This window comes from Aristolochia californica, unplaced genomic scaffold (genome assembly GCF_029961685.1).
Source record: "Aristolochia californica isolate CCGP_79_NKW_82.1479 unplaced genomic scaffold, dmAriCali1.0.hap1 SCAF_6, whole genome shotgun sequence".
NCBI lineage: Eukaryota > Viridiplantae > Streptophyta > Magnoliopsida > Piperales > Aristolochiaceae > Aristolochia > Aristolochia californica.
Genome location: NW_027182257.1, coordinates 42,287,030 through 42,306,322, shown reverse-complemented (window position 1 = coordinate 42,306,322; position 19,293 = coordinate 42,287,030). Strand labels below are relative to the sequence as shown.

Below are 19,293 nucleotides of genomic sequence, written 5' to 3'. Positions count from 1 at the left end.
TTATGCTGGTTTACACTGTTTTCATTCATGTATTTTTGGCTTTGACTGGTTCTTGAACTTTTGGTTTTTATCTGTCTTTGATATTCACATGGACTAATATTACTAAGATAAATAATTTAATTCATTTTTATGAGGTACCATAAGTTTATGACATCTCAAATGTTTATCTTCTTTGGAACAGGAAGAGACTGTACAAAGATGTAAAATAAGAGAGGAAAGAAGAGAGAAGAAGAAAGAAAGTTAGATGAGAAAGCTTAGAGTGCTTTGGATAGCACCTAGTTAGGGATATTGCATGACTTGAAGCATTTTTACATAAATACCCCTTAAGCCTCATAACACCATAACTCAGTAATCAAACACCCAAATAACATAGGATTTGAACCATAGACTTCTCTCACTAATCTAATCTAGCTAACATTCCCTCAATTTTTTATACAAAGTATACAAAATGACTAAAATACCCTACATGTACAACTTTAACACTTCTTCTCAAGCTGGAGTACATATATCTAGAAGTACCAGCTTGTTATGAAAAAAATCTCATGATCTTGGTTTCTAATAGTTTTAGTAAATACATCACCAAGTTTATCAGTAGACTTGATATAGGGGGTGATCAAAACTCCACTCATAACAACATCTTTGATAGAGTGACAATCAACCTCCACATGTTTAGTCCTTTTCATGAAGTATATGATTCCTTGCGATGAAGATGATAGTTTGCTTGTCACATTACACAGTCATAGTTTTTTCAACAGGAAAGTCCAATTCACAGATCTCTCCTATAGGAGCTCACTAAAGCCTCAACACTGGTACAAACAACAACAATCTACTTTTTGCTTTTCCAACTTACTAAATTACCTCCAACAAGCACATGATATACCGAGGTGGACTTTCTATCTACTTTGGTGAACCCGCATAGTCAGCTTCAAAATATCCCACAATTTAAGAATGTCTATATGGCTAATTAACAACCCTTTCCCTAGTGCACCTTTTAAATAGCTCAACACTCTCAATGCAGTTTTTAGATGAATTTATCGTGACTGCTCCATAAACTTGCTGACCATACTCACTACAAAGGCTATATCAAGTTTGGTCATTGTGGCATAAATAAGCTTGCCTACCAACCTCTTGTACATAGTTTTATCCTCACTAGTATCCTCATGAAAGTTAGGTCCAACTTCGATAGGGTTTTCTACAGGTTTTGCTCCTAACTACCCATATTCATGTAGCATATTAGTCACACATATTTTCTTTGAATCAGAGCTACTCCTACCTTACTTCATGCTACTTCATGCTATTAGTCCAAGGAAGTATTTGAATGTCCCAAGATCCTTGGTTTGAAAATGATTTACGAAATGTTCTTTTTCTTTATCAATGTCTTTTTATTACTATCGGATAATGTTATATGATCAAAATACACAATTAATACCACAGTTTCAGAGGACCTCTTCAAAACAAACAAGGAGTGGTCACAGTGACTTCTCTAAAATCCAAAAAACATTACTACACGATTGGATTTCTTAAACCAACCTCTAGGACTTTGCTTAAGGCCATAAATAGCTTTATGCAATCAACAAACTTTTCCAGTCTCCCCCTGAGAAACATACCCATGAGGTTGTTCCATATAACACCTCCTCAGACAAATCTCCATACAAAAAAACATTCTTAAAAGGAGATGATTCATTAAGTGAAGAAAATACATTGGACACACTTGACATGTAGGCAGAAGCACCAGAATCGATGACCCATAAGGATATTGGACTTGCACGAAATGCACACATACCTGAACTGGCCATAGTGGCTATAGTAGTGGGAATAATCTTGTTTACAAATGGTGAAAAAGTGATCAATTGAGTCACAAGCTCGGCCAGCTCTTGCAACTCATTAGGTGCACTGGGTAGAATTCCTACAGGATTAGTTGGCATGGACTGCCCACCTTTTGTAGCACTTGAATTGGCCCAGGCTGGCTTACCAATCTATCACAACACTTATCTGAAGAATGGTTGGTATGCCCACAATGAGCACACCTCCTCTCATTGCCATTTTCTCCATGACCTTGGCAATGACCAGAATTATCTCTACCTCATGTCCAACTCTAACCTATGAGCACTGTTGTGTTGGCTGAATGATAAGGATAACAACCTGAATGAAACAAACATACTCAGGAGGCTGCAACAACAATAAACTCAATTGCAGGGAGTTTGTGACTTTTTAGTTTTTACCTTGTCCACGTCTCCGAGGGTGATGAGGAGCGAACCTGGAATAGGATCAATGGTCAGGAAGCAGCTGAATTTGTCCAACACTTGAAGACCCATACCAAAATCATCTGCTAGGAGTATGGTTGAGAAGCTAGAGTATGTGTCCGCGACATCTCCGATGAATCCCACAATCTTCTTTATGAAGCGGTACTTGTTGATCCTAAACTGGTGTGAGCAACCTTGGGAGCAAATCACAGGTTAGCCCCATGCTCGCAGCTATCTTCCGCCCCTACTCCATCCCCAGCTCGTGTAATCGGTTGGCGTACACATCATCTCTCTACCGTAATTATTGTTTGACTTTTATCACATCAGAATAATTAAAACTTGTTGTCGTTTTTTAATGTATTATGTCAATATAGTCAATTTAAACCATGCAGCAAAGGAATGTGATCATGAGGACTTGCACCTAACCGGAAGAAAAAATGATCAAGGATGTCATCAGAGAGGATTCCATGAAATGTCAGCATTGTGTACAGTATGCAGTATTCACGTCCGGGATATTAATCTCATCTGACCAGTCAAAGAGGCTTCTGAAGACTGATTTCACCTCCGATAGCAAAGTCAAGGGAATGTTATGGTTGGTTAGACGGAAGCAACCTCAGTCCTTGCATGCTTGCAGTAGTTTCTCGAATTCTAGTGGGAAGTTGTTGATGATAGGCATGACGATGACCTCAATGGCATGGTTGTCAAGGAAGTAAGCAGTCATCTCCAAGATTACCCACAAAATTGGAAGCAACACTGACTGTCGATTGTAATCAAAACGATGATAACATAATTAAAAAAGAGAAAACAACCTGTAAAATTCCTCAATGATAGGTGGTTTTAAATAGACAAAGTCTGTTAGAGAGGAAAAGGGAGGAAAGCAGACACAAGAGGTTGTTAACCGCATCTGCTTATTGGGGCCAATTCTCCCGGTGCATTTTCTTGCACTTGCATGGCAGTTGGAGGTTCTTGAGGATGTGGAATACCAAATTCCCCAGTCCTATTATTCCTGTTAGATTGTCGGCGGTAACCTCTTAATTAGTTGTTTTGTACGCGCACTACCAGAGGTTGAACGTCTTCCTATCTTGGGCAACCTATGGTAAAATTCTGAATATTAAGCAAGGGAGATTGGTTGTGCTCGTAATGCAAAATCCAGTTTAGTTATACTAATGCAGGTACCTGGGAAATTTGGGAACCTCAACTAGAAGTGAGGCTCAGAGAAGCTACTAGCCTGGAGGAGAATGTGAGGAGATTAAAGATTGTCTTCTCATTGCTGTGGCAGGCAATATCTATACTGTGAGCTGTAAGGATTTAGGACAAGTGTGCAGGATCTATTCAACTACCTTTCCAAAATATTATGGTTAGATTTGTTGCAAACCCTTGCTTTTTTTTATATTTTCTTTACTTTAAGGCCAGTTAGAAAGAAGAATTCACTAAGAAGGGCTCAAAAAAAGAGGAGGCAAAAGAAAAGAGTACAGAGAATCAAAGAGGGAGGGAAAATCCAACATCGAGGTTTTGTCGATGCCCTCTCTAGCCATGCAACAGGTACTACAGATAACCTCTAACTCAACAAAGTACATAAAAAATCTGCATGGTGGGTTTTTGCTCTGAGTGGCTCAATTGGTAAGAACTGAAGAGTCCGATTTAGCAATGAGAGGGTAGAGAAGCGGCTGACATTGAGCCCGAGGCCCTGGAGGAGAGCCATCAACTCTGCCCCGAAATATTACATTGACCGAATGAAGCAGAGAAAACCAGGATCAGGGTTTTGGTTGACTCCTGTCTAGCCAACAGGGCCTGGATTCCCCCCACAAATTACTGCCCAAATTAAACTTCAATGAACTCACAAGGGGGAAGACCCACTCAGAGACAGTGGAGATGGGATGGTCAATATGATTGATGTTTGCCCCAATTTTCCAAGAGATAGATCCAGTGATGAAGGAGGTACCATGCAGTGCTAGCTCAAATGCTCCAAATGATGGCTGCAAAAGACAACATCCAGAAATTTGTTCCGGTTTTCCCTCATACAGATTGGTTTATTTTCTGTATTTATTAACATGTTTCTGTGGTGTAGTAATTATAACCATGCAAATCAGCACTTTAGAGTTGCCAAGTAGCTAAGCATCTCTGTATCTGAAACTCTTGTTGAGATGCACTCAAATTGGCCTCATGGTTATTATCTTAAATTACTGATGCAACTTCAAATATTTGAGATTTATAACATTCTGCACTTCTGTTTGTTTGGTAGAAACTTGTTTTTTAAACATATCAGGCTTGCTCAACAAATAAAAGTTATTTATCTAAAATATCCAACAATACCTATTTCACTTGATATAATTAATCCATGACTGGAAGAAAATACATTTAACACAGCAAACTTTTTCAAGACAAACACTTTGGCTTGTTCACTTGGCTTTTTTTTCTTCTGTAATTAGAATTGCTTAGAGTTTTATCTGTGAAACAATTCTGAATTCATGGTGTATTGGTCATCCATGTTCTTGGTAGTTCTTATTTCAAAGGTGGACAGATGCCTGTAATATATAGTTTTCAGCTGACAATCTATAAACCAGTTTCCTTGGGTACCAGTGGGTCGTCTCAGAAGAATAAAGAAAGAGAAGATTGCAGAGAGGAAATTCCTTATTAGTGTGCCTTATAGCAAGTGCAGTATAATTTTTTTAAATAATTTATTAATAAAATAAAATTTTATGATGAGATAACTAATAAAAAAGGGTTGTTTAGTAATTATTGGTTAATTATTCAAACTTAAAAATCATTTTTATTAAATAAAATAAATTTGACTATTAAATTATCAAAAAGATGTCCAGTCAAACCTATTCCTTGAGTCAATGGAAGCCCAGAGAATTTATGAGCTTTCCAAATGAGTTAATTAAAAAATTATCAAATAACATAAACTTTTATTCTTACAAAATAATCATCCACTATATAATAATAATAAAATTATTAATTTAAATAAATAAATGTTTTATTAAATTTAGTAGGAAGAAGAGTTTGCCAATGGCTAGACATCATTCAAGTTTTCCACATGGAACATGAAAAAGAAACTGCCAAAATTTGAAAATCAGGCTGTCGTATTATTAGACAGCAACTCAAGAGCAGTTCTGCTGCTCCCACTGTCTGCAATTTTAATCCTCGTTTCCAATCTCATGCGAACATAAGTGAGAAAAAGACAAGAACTAACTCACTACAGCAGGCCACGTTCAAAAATTTCTTTCTTCAAACTTCAGTTCTTGCCGAGACTGAGAGAAAAAGGAAAAGAAACAGAAGGAGAAAATGTTAATTTGCAGTCACTACAACTTTCCTTCCTTTCTTTCCACCACTCCCATTGATCATCCTTGAAAGGATGTCTGCTTGTTTTGTATGACCTTCAGCGTTGAGATTCCTAATAAGTTCTTCACCACTGCTCCAATTAGTAACCCCTCCCTTCTCCATCATCTTGCACATTATTGAATAAGCATTAAGGGTCTTCCCAGCAGCTAGCAAAGTATCCAAAACCCGTTCATAACTTGAAAAACTAATACTACAGTCTCTTTCCAGGCCATAGTCCAATACCTTAAGAGCTGCAACTCTTTTATCTTTCTCACATAAAACAGTCAAAAGCCCATCAAAATCAGGAGTAAACCCATTGTGTATCAACAAATTGATGCGTCCAAGTGCCTCATCAACATGGCCCCTCAAGAAAAGTGTCTCCAAAATCTTTGAAACCAAGTCCATGTTCTCCATCACACCCTTTTCAATCATACTGTTCATAACCCGGCTTGCTGTTTGAACTCTTTCATCTTTAAATAGAGCCTCCATCACTGACCTAAACAGAGCCGGACTTGGAACATAGCCATTTTGCATCATACCATCCAGAGCAGTTTTGGCATCTGCTGGTTCTCCTTTCTCTAAAAAGCTATCAACAAGAGCTTCATGAGACTCCACATCAGATGCAACTCCTCGCCTCTGCATTATATTTAAAATCTCAGTACCCAATTCAGGAGCCCCTTCCTTGCAATGACCACGAACCAAATTGTTGAAAGCAACAGAGTCTTGAACACCCGTTTTCATCAACTGCCTGTATAACACCTCAGCCTTCTTTGTCTCACCATTTTGACACAAATACTCAACCATTGGATTATAAGCACTGGCCTCCATCTGTGATGCACTTGAAGGGCTCGACAAGATTCCCTTTTCAATGACTTTGTCCAACAGTTTGACAGCTCTGTCATACATTCCTTCCTTATAGAAATTCTCAATCAACAACCCATAGTGGGATAATTCAGTGGGGATACTCAGCCTGATCATCGCATTAAGAACGGCAACTCCACCATCCAAATCTCTTGATTTACACATACAAGAAATCAATCTTAAGAAGATGGAATTATCTCTCGGTGGAAGATGTCTCTCTACCACCTCTTTCAAAATCTTTCGTGCTTCAGCCATTTTGTTAGAATCACATAAACCTGGTAACAAAGTTGTAAATGTATGATCATTTGGCTTAATTCCAGCAGCACGCATTTCATCAACTAACTGCACAGCATCATCAACACGGCTTGCAGACACATACCCTTTTATCATCGTTGTGTACGTAATCACATTTGGAGCTAAATTTCTTCCTTTCATTTCTGTAAAGAACTTCTCTGCCTCATCCAGCTTCTTGATTCGACAACACCCATTAATAACAGTATTGTAAGTAACAACATCGGGCAAAAATCCTCGAGTCTTCATATCTTCATAGAACCTAAATGCGGTTTCCGATTTCAAGCAGAGGAAGAAACCCCAAATAAGCAGATTGTAGGTGTGCCGCGTGGGCGCTACTCCTTCCCTCAGCATAGCATTGAAGTATCTTCTTGCCATCTGCTCCCTGCCACGGCGTAGGATAACCTTGAAGAGAGTGTCATAAGATTTGACAGTTCGCTCAACGCCCAGTTCCTTCATCTTTTGAAACATTTTCACGGACTCTTGAACGATGCCTGCTTTTCCATAACTCTCGATCATCACAACAAACAGGTCCTCGTCCCACTCAACACCCTTCTTCGGCATATCGAGAAGAATACACCGAGCGTGGTTAAGCTTCGAAGCACGACCAAGGGTCTCAATTATTTTAAAATGGAGATTTTTATCATGACGAAATCCGATCCTTTCGACCCACCGAAAAAAATTCAGCGCTTGATCCGCGGTACGTGCACCGTGCAATACGTTATACACTAGGGAGTCATCGAATTGAGGGACGAGAGCCCGAATGGAATTCTGCAAACGGGTCGTCCAAGCCCTTTGCGACATCATTCGACATATTATATCTTCTAGTTTCTCATGGTTTCGACGCTTACCTCTTGGAAGCCTCGGAGGGATACTTCCTTCCCGCAGGGGGGCATTGAATTTCGGGGCGGTCGTCTGATCGACAGGATGACCTTCTTCCCCAGAGGCCGGATTCTGATCGGCGGCGCCAGGAGGATCGGTGGATGGAGTGGTACAGAAGCCATGAGGACTATCTAGAGAATGAAACAGGGAAAACCAAGGATATGTTCTGGATTTCCAGAGTGTTGGAGTAGCTCTGGACGCTGAATGAGAAATGAATGCCATAGTTCGGAACGGAGGTGGGATTTACATGTCAACCAAAGAAGACAGATGACTCCATTGGTACCGTCCCAGAATGGCTGAAACGGAAGAAGGGTTTTTTAAGTTCTTAGGGTTTTATGTTTTAACAAACGAGTCCGATGAACCTCGAAACGAACAGGCCGCCGGTCCGGTTCCTTAAGGAACCCTAAACCAACCCGCTTGGTTTAATTTATACGGTTTATTTTAAAAAATTATTATTATTTATATGTACTTTTATATATATATCTATATATATATATATTATCCCCTATTTAGTTAACTTGACTTGAACTTGTTCTCATGAAACCCAACTGCTTCCTCTAGTAGGCACTCCTCCCTTATTTGACACTACAAATGTGACCCACCCCTCTTGATAACCAGGGGTACGGTACTAAGTCAAATCGGCTCACAAATCGTTTGAGGTAATTTCAGTTTAGTTTTTATTTAAACTTGATTTGAGTTTAAACTTGAAATAAAGATCTTTAAGTATAACAAATCAAACTCGACTTGTTAGTTTGTAAGCCGATTCATTAACATAGATTTTTTTATGAAAATATCTGTTACTCTAATTACTCTCATCAATTATCTCTTTAGTTGGTTAATAATTACTCTTATTTATTCAAAACTCAAAGACGATCGATAGTTTAACCCTTGTGGATCCCTCAATTTCTAATTTTATTATTTTTTAATAGAATAAATACTATTGACAAATATATTTATTATTTATTTGAAGTCTATTAAGCCAAATCCTAAGATTAAAGTCTTTTACAAACTAAATAAGACATTTTAAACCTCAAAAAAGTCATTCTCGCTGCTGTCTCACCTGACCGACAGGCGACAGCCGGAATCAGTCTACCTCCTCTGTCAAACATAAAGAGACCAAACTAACCCTCGTTTTGCTAACTTACCAAAACATCTCCCGTAACCCGCCGGACCACCAAATTTATGCTCTCACCTCGATATTGTTTGTGCGTGTCTAAAAATGGATTCCATGGTGCCAGGACTCTGAAAGGTGAGCCCCACTTGAGGTTGCGGTTACGGACACGTTTGCCGGATTTCGCTTGAGGGGTATTATTGTAGTTTCCATTGTCAGATATTTTTACTTTTCCTTTGTTTGTAGGTCAAACCGCAAAGGACACGGGTAGGAAGGAGAGTTAAAGACAACGACTCCGAAATTTGAGGCAAGGGTACTTTCGTAATTCAATGTACCCACGCTCCGTTTCAAGTTTCCGAGGGAGGATCAGAGGAAAAATGGCGCGAAATTAACCCTCGTCTCCCGCGCCTTCCAAACAAGCGGCAGCGTCTTCGTTTGGTTTTTTTTTTTCCCAAAGCGGCTCTCTCCCCTCCCACCCTCTTCTTTCTCTAATCTCCATTCTCTCTCTGGTGAGAGAGGAGGAATAGAGAGAAAGCGGAAAATGCAGCAGCGGCAGCTCTCCCCTGAAACCGACGCTGCTTCTCTGAAGCACGGCAAGAAGCGGGGGAACTACAACTGCGGCCGCTGCGGCCTTCCGAAGAAAGGTCACAGCTGCAATATTACTGTGGATCCCACCAACCCTGTTCCTCTTCCGACTCGGCTCCGCCAGACGCAGTTGGATTACTACCAGTCCTCACCGTCTGGTCAACATCACCTTCTCCGTCGTGCTCTCTCGTTCGACGACGATGAGGTTGTCGATCATGTAGAGCCAGTGTCGGACGACGAGGAATCAGATGCCTGCGAGCCGCTGCCTTGGAGCTGCCTTGTGGAGGTCCTCCGGCGGGCGGGGCCTAAATCGCTGCTGTCGGCCGCGCAGGTTTGCCGCGGATGGAGGGACTGCGCCAGGCGACTGTGGCGTTCCACGGAGGAGCTTAGGCTCCGTGTCCCGCCTAGGTCTAGGCTCGGATCCGTTGGCTCGCTGCTGCAGAAATGTACCGGGCTTCTTAGTCTCACGCTTAGAATGGAAAGGTTGGGGACTTTTGGGATTCCCTTCTTCATTATGGGGCAGTTTTGATTCTGCAAGAAGTCGTACCCATCGTAACTAACGAATGACTAAACACAACAAAATGCAACCCCTCTTGATAATGGTAATAAGCTTCTTTTTTTTTTTCAAAAGAAGATAAAAAGTAAGCATTTTGATGCTAAGATTGGGGTCGATGGGTCACACTTTCTTGTTCTCCAGCTATTCCCCAATCTTATTGACTTATTCTAGTTATTCATATCGCCATGGTATTTCTATTTTTTAAGTGTTGGAAGGAAGATTTCTGGAAAAAATGCACATAAAATTACGAGAGTCTATGCTGCGTCTGTTCTGATTCACAATGTTGTTATGATCTCAACGACATTTTTCCAAAAAAAAATTGTTTTGCATGAGTCTTGAATCTACTGCTTCTTCTCCTCACTCTTGCGTTATTATTATTATTATTATTATTATTATTATTATTATTATTATTATTATTATTATTATTTTTTGTTTATTTTGAAATTCTGTTCGTCGTATTTGCGAATAAAATCAAATGAATTTCAAAACCAAACTGAACTACTGAAGAGATACACTGCTTTTTTTGTTTTTTGTTTTTTGTTTTTTGTTTCTGAATTTTCTTAAAGTAGTTAAAAGAGAAGGTACCTGAAAAAAATTCTCCTAATTTGTTACGGAAAGATACATGGTTCTAGATTATTGATAGCTCAATGAACTAATTTTTTTTGTTTCTGATGGATATGGCAGTGACTTAGATGCAACATTATTGGCCTGCATAGCTTTCTCATGCCCTAATCTGGAATCTCTGGAGATCCGAACAGCTGAAAATGCAGTTAATTGGATATCTGGGTATGTTTCGCTCAACATTTTTATGGGGACTACGTTTTACTTTTACTTGTAACTGTCTGTGGCATTTCAGTAATATGGAAGATCTTTTTTTCAAGAAATAATTTTCTGTCTTTTCTATGAATGCAGTCCATATATGTTCCATCCCGATTATGGAATACTAGATTTTATGGGAGAAGCTAGCACATAGACATCATGTATTATTACATTAGGGATCTAGTGAATGAAGAGGAGCCAATGTGTGAGTTTTATTGGACTGAGCAAATTGCTGATATTTTTACCAACCCATTGAAGGCAGAAATCTCTCTTTGAAGTTCAAGAAGATGCTTGAGGTAGTTAGCTTGATGTAATAGTCCTGGTTCAAGGGAGGCTATTGGAAGTCATGACTCATGCCCCAATTAGAATTTTGTTTGATGTAGGAATATTAGGTTTCCTAGTTGTGTTAAAATTGCCTTGTAATGGTTGTTGAATGCCCAAGAAAAAGTGTTCGAGTTCAATTTATCTTGGAAGTCTTTTCAGCACCAAAGACAGCTTCATCTTCGCTGGTGTTTGGTTTATTTCTGGAACCAGCATTAATCACAGATTGGCAACAGATTGCTGAGCTTATCTCTGTTGTTGTTATCTTGGACGGAAGCTGTATCTGCTCAGCTTATTCCTGCTGCCCGTTCCGAATTGATCTCTTGAGCCATACGAATTACTACTGCTTAATCTCCATTCAAGTTAATTACTGCTGTCATTCGTTGCTGTTTATAGTAGCTAGATCAAATTTCCAAAAAGAGAAGCTTTTTGTCTATCCTCACTCTACCGATTGGTTTATTTTTGGAGTTGTTGAGCTGGTTCATCGCAGCTTTCCATTCCATCTTGAGCTGGTATCATGTATGACTTGCTGGAAGGTTAATTTCAGAAGTTATACGCTGATTTGTCACCTCATCTTCGGCTCACTACTATCTTTAGAAGTTTATCTTTGCAGAAGATCTCTTCTTCATATTAGTTCGAGTTTATTGATCCTGATCGGATCTTATTGCTATTGAGAGTATTTTGCAAAAGTTATACTAATCCTAATCTGGCTTACTGCCATTAATCCGAGTATATTGTTGTCAATATCAAGTTAATTGGTTTATCCTGACCTACTTGCTCTTTTCCTCTAGTATACTTGTTCTTGTCCTGAGTACTATACCGATTCCTCCCACAACTCGGCTATTGACTTGACTATATTGGTCTGAAACCTACTCAATATAACTCAGTCTTTTAACTCGGGCTCACTCACTCTTGACTTGTCCCCTTGACTCGGTTCCTTAACTTCAACTTGATTATTACCTTGGATTATCCTCAAATTATTATTTGGTGCACGACTTCCTTATTCAAGGATGGATTTGATACAAATCATTTCATGTGTCCTGATTACTCTTAAGGACTTTCATTATTTATCGGTTATCCGCTGCTATATAATTACATATTTGGTATGTGTTATTTGGGCATTGAATCATTACTGCAGTTGCTATTGTGTATCTTTGATTGAAACATTATTATTGATGAACAACTCCTCGGTTGCTTGCCTCGAGTTCATTATTTATTGATTGTTATCGGCATCGGTTCATATGATGAAGAATTTGAATTACTTAGGAAAATAAAACATATGATGACCTTGACTTCTTTATCTTATCTTCCTTTTCATTATCTATGACCCTTTATTATTTGGTAGCCTTTCTCCTACCGTCCTTTATTTGACTCCCATTGCCCTCTTTGGCCAACCATTTGGTGTGTTGCTCTGGTTGGTCTTTTTTATTTATGGGTGCTTTTAAGTTCATTGCGACTTTTAATTGGTACCCTTGGGTTTTTATCGCCGTCTTGTGAATGATAGGCATTATCTACTTTAGTGATTATTATCACTATATTTGTTCAAAATCCTTTGAGGTTTGTTTCACTTTATGTTTTATTACCCATTTCTACCATTTGAGAGTTTGTGCCCGGTTTCATATTTATCCTTGGGACACCATGATGGAGGAGGTTATTATTACATCTATGTTATCTATTTTAAGTTGGGATCATTGTCATTACCTCCCGGCATGAGAAGTGTTGGAAGATATGAATATGTTGGAGTGTTATTGATGTAATTAGTTTATGGTTTTTGTCTCTTCTTCACTTGTACTAGAGTGAAAAGTATTATTATAATATTAATACTTTTATCATTTATAAATAGAACTTAAGGAGGAACGTTTGGACTAACGTATGCATTCTTCTCTCCTCTTCTTCCTTCTCTTCTTTACCCAAGATGTAATTTACAGAGTCATGAAAATCAACATGGTATTAAAGCAGTAAAACTACATGGAACTAGTTGAAGAGTTGTGTTACATTCTATTAGAATAGATTAGTTATTTTTTTCTCAACCATGCCTTATTGTCTTTCACAACGTACTACTTGTGAGACTTGTTCGTGTTAGGATTCAGAAACACGGAAAGGTGCTCTCGTATGACTGTCTTTCACCTTGCTGCTTATCTAACTAGTTACATGGCTGAAAAGTGGTTTTGAAATCCTGCTATCAAGTTTCAAAAACCTAGTCTCCTTTGCTACTATTGAATTGTTGCTAATGAATTGGATATGTTATCCATAGTCCCTTGGTTATTTTTCTTTGCAGTAGTATCTCATGTCTCATTGACGTGCTTAGAGATTGCTGAATAGAAGTGTCTTTGCTCCCTAGTTGGTGATGGTATGTTATCTTTGATCATTCTTTGTTGTCTTTGTTGTTAAGTTGAGACAATTGTGTTTCGTTCAATGGCTTTCGGTTCTAGATATGGCTTGAACAATTGTTCTCAAGGTTGGTATGTCCTTTGAAGATTGAGTTGCCGTTGACCAGAGGCTGATAGGTCTCTTGTTCATGGGTCGAAGGGTCTGACTCTCTTGTTCCTGAGTTGATTATGTTATTGTTGATTTCAAAGCGAAGGGAATCTGTTTGTCTTCGTCTTCTTCGTTGTTGGGTAGAAGCAGAGTAAGAGAAAGATGCTAGACTACTAAAGCGTCTACACCTTCTGTCGAGATGAAGCCCGAGATTACAGCAGTAGTAAAGCAAATTTTTTTCATCTACATTGTTGTTTCAGAAGTCTCACATGGATTAGTGAGTACAAAGATTTTGAGTTTATTAGTTGGAAAAGAGGTCTCTTAAGTTGGTTAGTTATTTTGGGATGAGCTTTGGACCCAACTTGACATGGTATCAGAGCATGTACTCGTATGTGGGCTTACACCTAAACTATTCACTTGTAGAGCCTCAAAAGAGGGCTTACACACCTAAACTATCTATTTGTAGAGCCATAAAAGAGGGCCTATACCTAAAATTATCTACTTGTAGAGCTACAAAAGAGGGCATACACCTAAATTATCCACTTGTAGAGCCACAAAAGTGGGCCTACATGTGAGGGGGAGTGTTGAGGAATAGGCTCACATGGATTTGTGAATACAAAGATTTTGAGCTTATTAGTTGGGAAATAGGTTTTTTAAGTTGGGTAGTTATTTTGAGATGGGCCTTGGACCCAACTTCACAAGTTTCATATGAAAATGAAAGCAAAATGTTCTCCAAAAACAGTCTTTATAATATACGCGATATGAGTTGTTAGAATATTTGTGCCTTGTAAAGTAAATCTCTCTCTCTCCTTTATCTTCTTGTTTTTCTTCTTTCTTTTCATTTTTCTTCTTTCAGTTGTTGTTGTGTCGATAATCACAACACACTTTGGTTAAGTGTGTGCACATGTACAAGGGCGTGAACCTATTTAAGGTCTTGTCCAACATTTGCTAGCAAAATTTCCTAGTATCAGAGTGGGACAATTGGATGGAATTTTTTGCAGATTTACACAAAGTACGATATGATCTCAATTTGACTTGAGGTCAAATACTAGAAGATTGAGTTAACTCAAGCTTCCAAGCAATGGTGACATCTAGTCATTGGGATAGCCCATCTAGTTGATTAAATAACAATAGTGAGAAAAAAAAAGAGGGTTTCAATGAGGTAATCATTGTAGTTGCAAGACTCACTAAATTTGAATTATGAATGAGATTATCGATGGTTGGTGATGCAAAACCTTGTCTTCTAACATTGAAGACAGGGAGAGTTATCAGGCCTAGATTGCCTATGTGTGAGAGGATCAGACAATGAAGAGCTACTGTTATCACAGTGTCGACGGATCTGTTTCAGTTGTTAGTTGACGAGTTGAGTTCTCTACAAGTACATGAGCAAAGTTTCTTAGAGAACATAAAGTCAACAGTGGATGGTGTTGTAGAGTTAATTAACATTGGGGGGAAACAAAAACAAGTTGTCTAGCTCAAGAAAGACGAGCAGACAGTCCAATGGTCAAGCAAATGCACAAAAGGAAGAAAGAAAGAAGGACAAATTCCACATCCATTGTCTCAAGTGCAAGTAGTTTGGCCTCTACAAGTCTCAATGTCTGAGATAGAAGGGCAAAGCCTCCAAATAGCTTGCAGAATTTGCAAATCCAACTTTGTGATGGTGGTGACTCTTCATTGTCTGCTACTTGCTTGCACAAGCAATCTGAGCTGGATATATTATGTTATTTATTTTACTTGTTCAGGCTTTATTGCATACATTATCAACAAATATGGCTTTTGTACGGAAGGATGTCTTGATCTATTGTTTTATTCCGATCTATTTATCTATGCACATAGCTTTATTGGTTTGCCCTCATCGTTGGTGCATGTATGTTAAACTCTTCTATTGTTAAATAGCTTTTATGTTATGGAATTTTTGCTACAGGGATGAGTTGGGTCGTTTTGTTGCCGAAAAAAGATGCCTTTCTACCCTCAAAATTGAAGGATGCACTAACCTTGGTTTTCTTAACATCTGTTCTTCAAGTCTTTCAACTCTTTGGCTTTCAGATCTTCAATCCATTTCAAGAACAGTAAGTTTTGTTCCTTCAAGTCCCCCTGATATGTACTTGATGGATTTATCTTATCTCTTGATATTGTCCCGGTATCAAGCATCATCTTATACCCATTTGTTGTTTCATATAGGCTATCAACTGCCCAAAGTTGAAGGAACTCTCTTTGGAATTCTCCTGCCTAGAAAATGATTCAACTGATCTTGTTATGATGGTGAACAGTTTTGGAAGAACCTGCCCAAGGTTGAGAAATATGCATATAGCGTCAGTTCGGCTATCACATGATGTTGTCCTTTCCCTGGCCCAAACAAACCTGAGGTTAGTTTTTTTTTCTCAAGCAAGCTAATTCACTGTTAGAACCATGTCTGAACCATGCGAAGGTGTTCTCAAGCAGAATAATCTACAACAGTAACCAGTAACTACTTTAACATTGTGTTGTCATGTTGTTTCTTCTATTTATTTAAGGATCCCCATGAGCTTTCAAATGTTTATAATACAGCATAAATTATTACTATTAATTGGTAACAGTACTAAGGACATGCAAGAGAGTGTCTTATAACTCCATATTATTAGAAATACATTCATTTTGGAAACAAATGTGTACACATAATTCTGCTGATTATTGGAGTTGCTCATTGCTTGGCATTTTGAAGAAAATGCCAGCTACAGCTTCCATAAGCATCCGTTGCTTTATTTGTACTAAAGTGGAAGAAATATACTCCGAAAATTACAGGAAGAACTAATCAAGCCCTGAGCACTCCATTTGCTGATAGAGGACCCAACATGTAGGAAGTGCATGAAAAGCTTGTTCAGGCCTCACATCTAGGTTACAGTGTCATTTAAAAATTAAAGCCGGAAACATGATATGCATGGTGAATATTTATCTTTGATTTAAAATATTTTCTCTTTAGTGTAAACGAACTAGAAGGTACCAAACCCTTTATGCAGCATTGACTCTTTTAACTTCAATCTGTATTCTTTTCTTTTTGGCTTTTGACTTTTCCTATCCTGCTGCAGGGACTTGCGGATGCTATCACTGGTACTAGGTACAGAAATCACTGATGCATCTGTGGCTGCTATTGCATCAAGTTATACAAATCTGGAATTACTTGATCTAAGTGGGTATGTGAAATTCCTGTAAGAAAATTGTTTAATGGATTTTGTTTATCATTCATGTGAAATGTTGCTTAGCTATTTACTATGATAAAATGACTATATGACTGCATTTGTTTTACAGTGTACAAGTGGTTGCTCATGACTTTGTTTCTGATTTCAGATCTAGTGTTAGTGACAGTGGGATTGGCATGATCTGCAATGTTTTCCCCCAGACTCTATCAAGACTCTCTCTTGCACATTGTCCTAATATTACTTCGAGTAACTATTTATCCATTTCTTTTGTATTTTTTATTTACAATATTTACATGGCTGCTCATTAGTCTACATTGCTCTTGTCAGGTGGCATCCAATTTGCTACAGCTCAATTGCCTTACTTACAACTTATTGACTGTGGAATGACCATAAGTGATCCTAGTGGCGAAGACTTAACCACTGAACAGGACAGCTGCAGCAGTGAACCAAGTTATGAGGAGAGAGTTCCTAAAGTAAAGCATCATCCTATGTACCAGAAACTGATAATCAAACATGGGAGGTTAAGAAAACTCAGTCTATGGGGTTGTTCTGGTTTAGATGTATGTCACTATGCCTCAAACACTCTTTTTTAAATATTCTTATTTAGAATTGAATACTTAACAAATTTTGCGAACATTATGCTTTCTGATCCCTATAATATAACACTTGGCTTGCCTAATATTGATAAAAAAGTCTCCTGGAATGGCAAGGTGGGTATCGAATCCATTGGCCTTGTTGAACTCCAAAATATGGGATATTGTTTTTCTAGTTGGACTATTTTCTTCCTTGGAAAATGGTTGGACTAGTTTGCCTCACAAATTTTCTCTTTTTGTTGTTGTTTCTGATGTGTTTTTTCTGGATTGTAGGCCTTATGTCTGAACTGTCCAGAGTTGAATGATCTTAATCTCAACTCTTGTACAAACTTGCATCCAGGTAAAGGGCTTTATACTGTTTTATCAATTGCAAATTGATAGTTGAATCTTATGGGTAGGTGATGTTTGCCTTAAACTATTGGTGGCATGTTTAAATCTTGGTTCACAATTCTGTTACAGCAAGGCTATTGCTTCAATGCCCCAGTCTGGAAAATGTGTATGCTGTTGGATGTGGAGATGTTCTAATTGGAGCAATCCATAATCAGGTAAAAAAGCAACATGCAAATACCAAAACTATCAGTTCCCATTATTAACATAAATAAAGTCAGGAGTCAATTCCCCCAATCGTCGGTTTTGTTGAACTAAAGTTCTTCAATTGTCTTCCAAGGTGCCTCTGAACTTTGGGGATGTTATAAAATTATATTTTATAAGAACTGTAATCATTTCCTTCTCTTCAGCTGATTCATCTTTGATATACTTGCAGATTGTCAATGATTTTATCTCTGAAATGGGCCATTTTCCTTGCAAACGCCTAGCAGATGGTTCTAAGAGGGTCCTTGTCCCGTGTTTTCCCTCTCAACAGGTGAAAAACACATTTACCATAAAATCAACATGTTTTAATTTTGCAATAGGTCCTGGAATGTATTTCCTTTTCCTTCTCATTTCTCAACTCATTGAAGTTACTCTGCCCTTTTGCAGCCTTCTGATGATGAGAAGGGCAAGGCCTTGCAGTCGAGGTGCAACATACATGTTAATTGATAAGCATGCCCCTCCTTTTTTGCACCCCTAAGTAATTCTTTAGTGTAAAAGGCTTTGCCCTGGAAAACTGAAATGGGTTTTACAGTGTGGAGAATGTGATGGCGCATGTATATGCTTGCCACATCCACAAGCCTATGTATGTTTGTTATATAGGACAGAACCTTTTTCTCTTAAATAATGTGGCTTGAGCTCTCATGAGTTCAACTTGCCTTTACTTCCTCTTTTGAAATAAAGCATAATCTCTCATGATAGTTTATTGAGACAACTGGTTCAAGGGTGGACTTAATTTACTTCAAACTAGCAACCTACTCTTTACTTGTAACAGAAATAATTTTATCAAATCCTCTTCTATAGAATCCTCTCATCTGATCATTCAGTGTTCCCTCAAAGCTAACGTCTAGAGCACCTCTCCCAAGACGAAGGAACTCATCAAAACTCAGATTCAGAATCTCGTCATCTTCAACCAGAACATTATCTTTCCGGTGAATTTCCGGAGAAACGCAAGCAGAAGAGAGGAGTATTTACCATTTAGTTCCGGCGAAGCTGCAGGCGGAAAGATCCGGTTTGAGCTTGATTTCGTAACGTTTCGGGGTGGCGAAGGTCGGGAGACTTGCCTGGCCCTTGAACATTTCCATGGCTGCTCTCTGTGGCTCGTACTGTTTTAATATCGGGGAAGGGGAAGAGCCGGGCGGTTTAATCTAATCTACAAATCTCTATCGAATCTTTTTACGCTGTGGTTGGAAGACAAAAAGTGGAAGATCTAATCTTTTAAGAAAAGCTTCAAATCCCGGTGTCTCCTCCATCTTTTAAGAATCGATCTTAGTCTAAATCTAATCTAATCTAATCAGAGGTTTCAATAGTAAACACTCCTCGTTTCTCCTCCATTTTTGTTAAGAAAACCTTCAAAAGTGAGACTAAGCTTGAAAATTTTAAATGACTTCAAACTTGACTTCGATCTGAAATTGATCTCAATATATATTTAAAATTATAGAAACAAAAAATTATAAAAAATGTGAAA

The 19,293-nt window shown here is 38.4% G+C and overlaps 2 protein-coding genes across 2 annotated transcripts; one reads left to right on the top strand and one right to left on the bottom strand.

Annotated features, from left to right (window-relative positions):
- Positions 1–5,215: 5,215 nt before the first annotated feature.
- LOC137935036 (large ribosomal subunit protein mL102 (rPPR5)) lies at positions 5,216–7,889 on the bottom strand. The gene has a single exon (XM_068779672.1). The coding sequence runs from the start codon at positions 7,818–7,820 to the stop codon at positions 5,532–5,534; it is 2,289 nt and encodes a 762-aa protein (XP_068635773.1). The 5' UTR covers positions 7,821–7,889; the 3' UTR covers positions 5,216–5,531.
- A 1,293-nt stretch (positions 7,890–9,182) lies between these two features.
- On the top strand, positions 9,183–18,637 carry LOC137934584 (F-box/LRR-repeat protein 17-like). Its single transcript, XM_068779012.1, has 11 exons — positions 9,183–9,777; positions 10,535–10,636; positions 15,393–15,537; positions 15,650–15,834; positions 16,534–16,638; positions 16,793–16,890; positions 16,972–17,204; positions 17,511–17,577; positions 17,697–17,782; positions 18,001–18,099; positions 18,216–18,637. The coding sequence occupies exons 1-11, from the start codon at positions 9,251–9,253 to the stop codon at positions 18,273–18,275; spliced, it is 1,707 nt and encodes a 568-aa protein (XP_068635113.1). The 5' UTR covers positions 9,183–9,250; the 3' UTR covers positions 18,276–18,637.
- Positions 18,638–19,293: the final 656 nt, after the last annotated feature.